This window comes from Chaetura pelagica, unplaced genomic scaffold (assembly GCF_000747805.2).
Source record: "Chaetura pelagica isolate M959 unplaced genomic scaffold, ChaPel_1.0 scaffold676, whole genome shotgun sequence".
NCBI classification, from domain to species: Eukaryota; Metazoa; Chordata; class Aves; order Apodiformes; family Apodidae; genus Chaetura; species Chaetura pelagica.
This window is the reverse complement of record NW_009953724.1, coordinates 495,355-501,566: the sequence shown is the minus strand read 5'-3', so window position 1 is coordinate 501,566 and position 6,212 is coordinate 495,355. Positions and strand designations below refer to the sequence as shown.

Below are 6,212 nucleotides of genomic sequence, written 5' to 3'. Positions count from 1 at the left end.
CAGGAGAAATATCACCTCATCACCCGGAACCTGCAGGTGCTGAGGGGGAACCGGGGCCGGGAGGGCCCGGCGCGGGCCCGGGGCCCAGCGGAGAGAGACCGGAGCAGCCTCTGGAGGCGGCAGGGGATGCAGGGTGGGCCGGAGCCCGGGCCCGGCTCGGCATGTTGCCCTCCAGCCCCGCCGGGGTGTGTGTGTGTGTCTCTCCGCAGGAGGTGCTGGGGGAGGACAAGCTCAGGGCCATCCTGCAGGAGCGCGAGCTGAAGGTCTACTGGGGCACCGCCACCACGGGCAGGCCGCACGTGGCCTACTTCGTGCCCATGTCCAAGATCGCGGATTTCCTGAAGGCCGGGTGTGAGGTGGGAGGCCAGGCTGGGAGCCCGGCCCTTGTGGGGCTTGGTCACCACACTGAGGTTCCCCAGACTCGTGTGGCACTGACTTTGCCCACTCCCCACCAGGTGACAATCCTCTTTGCTGACCTCCATGCTTACCTGGACAACATGAAGGCCCCCTGGGAGCTGCTGGAGCTGCGCACCCGCTACTATGAGGTCGTGATCAAAGCTGTGCTGGAGAGCATTGGGGTGCCCCTGGAGAAGCTGAAGTTTGTCCGGGGCACTGACTACCAGCTCAGCAAGTGAGTCCTGGGACACCTGGTCTTCCTGGGAAGGGAGAGTCTGACCTGGGGCTCTGCTCTTCAAGAGAGTTCCCCCAGTTCAAAAGAGCCAGGGAACTGCTGGAGAGAGTCCAGGGAGGGCAACAATGACTGGGGGGTTGGAGCATCTCTGCTGTGAGGAAAGGCTGAGGGAGCTGGGACTGTTCAGCCTGGAGAAGAGAAGGCTGAGGGGAGACCTGATCAGTGCCTACAAGTATCTCAGGGTGGGTGTAAGGAGGATGGAGCCAGAATCTGTCCCAGGGACAGGACGAGGGGCAACAGGCACGAGCTGGAACATGGGAAGTGCCACTGGAATATGAGGAAAAACTTCTTGACTGTGAGGGTGACAGAGCCCTGGGACAGGCTGCCCAGGGAGGGGGTGGAGATATTCCAAACCCTCCTGGGTGCAGCCCTGTGGAATGTGCTCCAGGGGCTCCTGCTTTAGCAGGGGAGCTGGACTGGCTGATCTCCAGAGGTCACTCCCACCTCTGACACTTCTGTGATTCTTCCTGAGCTTGCCCTGCTCCTGCTCCCAGGCACAGCCATTCAGGGAGCAAAACGAAGGTCTGGGCTCCTCTCCCAGCCTTGCTGGGCAGTGTCCCCCTCCCCAGAGCTGATGGTGCTGTCCCCCAGGGAGTACACCCTGGACGTGTACCGCCTGTCCTCCGTGGTGACCCAGCACGACGCCAAGAAGGCGGGAGCGGAGGTGGTGAAGCAGGTGGAGCATCCCTTGCTGAGTGGGCTGCTCTACCCAGGCCTGCAGGTGGGTCATGGCCAGGCACAGCTTCTCTGGTGGCCAGGGAGGTGCTGGGTGAAGTCAGGGCTACTGTGGGGAGGATTGTGGCCAGTTCTGGGCTCCCCAGTTCAAGAGGGACAGGGACTTACCTGGGAGAGTCCAATAGAGGCTACGAGGATGGTCAAGGGACTTGAACATCTGACATAAGAGGAAAGGCTGAGAGACCTGGAGCTATTTAGTCTGGAGAAGACTGAGAGGGGATCTTACTAATGTGCATAAATACCCGAAGTGTGGGTGGCAAGAAGGAGGGGCCAGTCTCTTTTCAGTGGTGCCCTGTGACAGGATGAGGGGCAAGGGCCACAAACTGGAGCACAGGAAGTTCCACCTCAACATGAGGAAAAACTTCTTGACTGTGAGGGTGACAGAGCCCTGGGATAGGTGCCCAGAGAGGCTGGGGAGGCTCCTTCTCTTTCAAGACCTGTCTGGATGTATTTCTGTGTGACCTGCCCCAGGTGATCCTGCTCTGGCAGGACTCTGATCTCCAGAGGTCCCTTCCAACCCCCACCATTCTGTGATTCTCTGACTCTATGAACCCACAGCAGAGCTCTCAGCTGAGGTGCTGGCTGGGAGGAGAGCAGCAGAGAAGCTCCCTTGGGCAGCACAGCCATGGATGGGAGGGACAGGGGTGCTGGTGGACCTCCTCAAGGCTCTGTGTGTGTGTCTGCAGGCTCTGGATGAGGAGTACCTGGACGTGGATGCACAGTTTGGAGGAGTTGACCAGAGGAAGATATTCACCTTTGCAGAGAAGGTGAGGAGTGAGGGTGTTGGTGAGTCCCATGGGATGCTGGTGTCTGGCTCAGGGCTCAAACACTCACTAATTCATTGGGAGAAGCATGTCTGGGATTTCAGATGGCACCAAAGGGCTCTTTGCAGCTCCTGCTGCTGCTCTCGTGGTCCGTGTGCTGCCTCATGTCCTTGGCTGTGGCTGTCAGTGCCCTGTGAACCCACCATAGCTTTCTGAGTCCTGTTACTCTGAGTCCCCAAATTATCTGGAGCCAGGAGCAAACAGAGATCGTGAGTTAAAGCTCAGAAGAGAATTGTCTGTGACCTGCCTCCTTGTTTTTCCCCAGTACCTTCCTTACCTGGGCTATGCCAAGCGTGTCCATTTGATGAACCCCATGGTTCCTGGTCTGACGGGCAGCAAAATGAGCTCGTCAGAAGAGGTTGGTCCCTGAAGGGTGGCTGTGGTGAGGGGTGCTGCTCAGGGTGGCTAATGGGTGGGGGTGGAGAGGCTGCACCCCAGGGGAAGGTGACTTCCCTCTGCTCACACTGGGGTCTAAGAAGAAGTGAGTTGTCTATTTTAGGCCAGAGTAAAGGGCTGTGGAAATCTCTTGCTGCAGGAGTCAAAGATTGACCTTCTGGACCGCAAGGAGGATGTGAAGAAGAAGCTGAAGAAGGCTTTCTGTGAGCCAGGGAACGTGGAGAACAACGGGGTCCTCTCCTTCATCAAGCACGTCCTCTTTCCCCTCAAGTCAGGTGAGGGGCTCCCCACACCTGGGCTGGACAGGAGCGTGTCTCCCCTGCAAGAGGCTGTTCCCTGTGCCTCCTGCCCAACCCCTGCTGCTCCCCCTCAGCTCTTGAGTGCAGAGGGATGGGTGTTTCATCTGGCTGAGCAGGGGCTGAGTCATCACTGGGGTGAATCTGAGCTTTAAAATCTTTTGATCACAGAGTTTGTGGTTCTGCGAGAAGAAAAATGGGGAGGAAACAAAACCTACACAGCCTATGAGGCCCTGGAGAAGGACTTTGCTGAGCAGGTGAGTGCTGGGAGGAACTGAAGCCTCTCCCTGAGGCTCCTGAGAGCAATCTGGGGGGCTCTGAGCAGCAGTGGGAAATGGAAATCCATCCTGGGAAGAGGCATGGAGCAGAGCGTGGCCTGGTGGCTGTAGTGTGGTGGGTGAGAGGATGAGTGAAGATGTGGGGTCACCAACTGTCCTGGTGCAGGACAGAACCACATCAACCACGTCCTGGGACAGAGCAGCAGCAATTTTACTGTGCTCAGCTGTTCCCAGCTGAGACTGCAAGGAACAGCATTCAGAGAGGGATTCCTCATCTCCCTGCCCTGGTGGTCTCCAGTTCTCTGCTTTGGCCTTGGATCAGTGCCTGGAATTCTGCTGCTCCCTGCCTGAGAGGAGATGGTGCAGGAACCCTCTTGTGTGTCACAATACAGGTTGTGCATCCTGGGGACCTGAAGAACTCAGTGGAAGTGGCCCTGAACAAACTGCTGGACCCCATCAGAGACAAGTTCAGCAGCCCAGAACTGAAGGAGTTGAGCAACGCAGCATATCCCAGCCCAGCCAAAGCCAGTAAGGAGGTGCTGGGAGCTGGGGGGGAGTGGGGTCCTGGCCATGCATGGACAAGTGAGAGCTGGTCCCTCCAGGAACTGAGGTCAGAGAGAAGTGCTAAAGCTTCAGGCTCAGGAGAAGCCCTGAGGAGTGTTAGGGAGGGTGAGGAAAGCAAAAGCAGGACTGGTGTCCTGGAGAGGAGGATGCCAGTGTGCTCTGCTGCTTGAGAGGAAGGGCTGTGGTACAGAGGCAGGCAGGGAATAATTCTTTGGGCTCCAGGGCCGGCTTTAGGGGTTCCAGTGTGCTCCCCAGGACCTGCCAACCCCTCAGGTTTGTGCTGAGTGATGAGATTGTTCCCTTTGCACTGCAGAGCCTGCAGAGAAGAGCACCAAGAACTCAGAACCGGAGAACTTGGATCCATCCCGGCTGGACATCCGCGTTGGCAAAGTGATCAGTGTGGAGAAGGTACAGGCATGATGAGGAGAGGGGAGTGACCTTCCCACCTGGTGACGTGGGCACTCGGTGTGTGTGTGGGGGGAGGACCTGACACCTTCTTCTTTTCTCCCCTCCCCTGCTCCTCACCCTGCTCCTGCTTGGCAGCACCCGGACGCTGACAGCCTGTACGTGGAGAAGATTGACGTGGGGGAGCCCGAGCCCCGCACCGTGGTCAGTGGCCTGGTGCAGTTTGTCCCCAGGGAGCAGCTGCAGGACAGGCTGGTGGTGCTGCTCTGCAACCTCAAGCCCCAGAAGATGAGGGGTGTGGAGTCGCAGGGCATGGTGCTGTGTGCCTCCAGGTGAGGGAGGGGGCAGCGGGGCGTACCCCTCCAAGGCTGCATCTGGACCTTCTCCTCTCCTGCCCCAGAGCCTGTTGGTGCTGAGGGGTGGGTGGGTGTGACTCTGGGTGACTCTGGTTCCTCCCCTGCAGCCTGGGGGAGCCACGGCAGGTGGAGCCCCTGGACCCCCCAGCTGGGTGCTGTGCCGGGGAGCGCGTCTACGTGGAGGGCTACGAGGGCGGGCAGCCCGACGAGGAGCTCAAGCCGAAGAAGAAGGTCTTTGAGAAGCTGCAGGTGAGGGACTGGGCCACAGCCTGGAGCAGCTGGGGCTCCACTCATCAGCTGGGGCCACCTAGATGCCAGTCCCCACCTCTGGGGGACCCCAAATGACCTATTTCCTTCTCAGTTCCCCTTTTTACTGCTCCCTGCTGGGGAGGACAGACCTCCCCACCAGCTCAGCAACAGGCTAGAAGTCCCAGCCTGACCCTGCCTCCCCTGCTCTGCTCCACAGGCTGACTTCCATGTCTCTGAGGACTGTGTTGCCCAGTGGAAGCAGAAGAACTTTGTGACCAAGCTGGGGAGAGTCTCTTGTAGAAGCCTGAAGGGAGGAACCATCAGCTAACCAGAGCCAGAGCCACGGCTCATGCCTCCTGCCTGGTCCCCTCCCCTGCCTCAGCCAGGCTTTCCTCCCTGGTCTCTGCCATCTCCTCCCCAGTGCCCCAAGCCAGGGGCTCAGCCCTGGGGGCTCCAGGACTGAATTTGCAGCCTCCCACTTGGAAAGCTGCCTCTGACCCCTTCCTGGGCCTGCTCCACCAGCCCCTGTGCCTTGGCTCTGGGCCAGCTCTGGGGCTTGGCAGTGCCACCACACCTGAGGGACCTGTGTGACTTGTGCCTGTGGCTCCACGCTGGGGCCACCGGCTCCCTCCCAGTTGTGCCATGGACTGGATGCTCTGGTCCCAGTTGGGATGGCATGTGAGGGCAGAAAGGGAAGGCTGCTTGCTCAAACCTGTGTTGCTGCTAAGAGAGCTGGGGGCAGCTGCCTCGCAGCCGGGCAGGCCCCATCCCCTGCTCTGCCCGGGCACCCCCTGCTCAGGGCTGGGGCAGCTGCTGGTGCTGCTCAGGGAGCCCAGGAACCACCAGCGGGTCCATCCTGAGCTTGTGGGAGGTGCTGGGGGACTCGGGAACCATCTCTCTGTCATAAACTCCAATAAAATACCAAGCTGACTGAGCCTGGGTGTGCCTGTCTGGTGAGTGGGGGCAGAGCTGGCAGCCAGTCCTGCTCTGGTGTTGTCTCTTCCCACCCTGTGGCAAAGGAGGGGGGAACCAGGGATGGGCCTTGGCCACATGTGGCAAAGCTGTGGCCATAACCCAGGAAGCACAGGAGGCAACAAACTTCGGTCAGCATTTTTACCAGCCAGGTACAGAGCTCTGAGCAGCTACTCGGCGGCAGAGGGTTGGTGGCTTTTGGTTCGGTTCTGTTGCTTCTTTGTTTTGGTTCTTAGTTCTTCGTTGTTGGGTTTGGTTTTTTTTGTTACAGTCAAATCAGAATGTGACCCAAGTTTACAGGATCAAAAATTGAGGCTCTACCCCCCCTAGAGCCTGAACACCAGCTGGTGGGGGGGCAGCCAGGCTCCCCCACACACTCCACCCTGTGGCCAGCACGGCTTCAGGCTGGCTGGGCTGGGGGGGGGGGGGGTGGGCAGCAAGTGGGG

General features: G+C 59.3%; 1 protein-coding gene across 1 annotated transcript in view; it reads left to right on the top strand.

The window, feature by feature from the left end:
• The window catches only part of YARS (tyrosyl-tRNA synthetase), a 22,292-nt gene extending 17,170 nt beyond the window's left edge, over nt 1-5,122 (top strand). The window contains exons 2-14 of the mRNA XM_010000616.1: nt 4-36; nt 210-356; nt 456-631; nt 1,283-1,412; nt 2,113-2,193; nt 2,516-2,608; nt 2,786-2,921; nt 3,114-3,199; nt 3,613-3,748; nt 4,098-4,192; nt 4,328-4,521; nt 4,653-4,794; nt 5,012-5,122. Coding sequence (XP_009998918.1) covers nt 4-36; nt 210-356; nt 456-631; nt 1,283-1,412; nt 2,113-2,193; nt 2,516-2,608; nt 2,786-2,921; nt 3,114-3,199; nt 3,613-3,748; nt 4,098-4,192; nt 4,328-4,521; nt 4,653-4,794; nt 5,012-5,122 — 1,560 coding nt within the window. The remainder of the gene's footprint in view (nt 1-3; nt 37-209; nt 357-455; nt 632-1,282; nt 1,413-2,112; nt 2,194-2,515; nt 2,609-2,785; nt 2,922-3,113; nt 3,200-3,612; nt 3,749-4,097; nt 4,193-4,327; nt 4,522-4,652; nt 4,795-5,011) is intronic.
• The last annotated feature ends 1,090 nt before the right edge of the window (nt 5,123-6,212 follow it).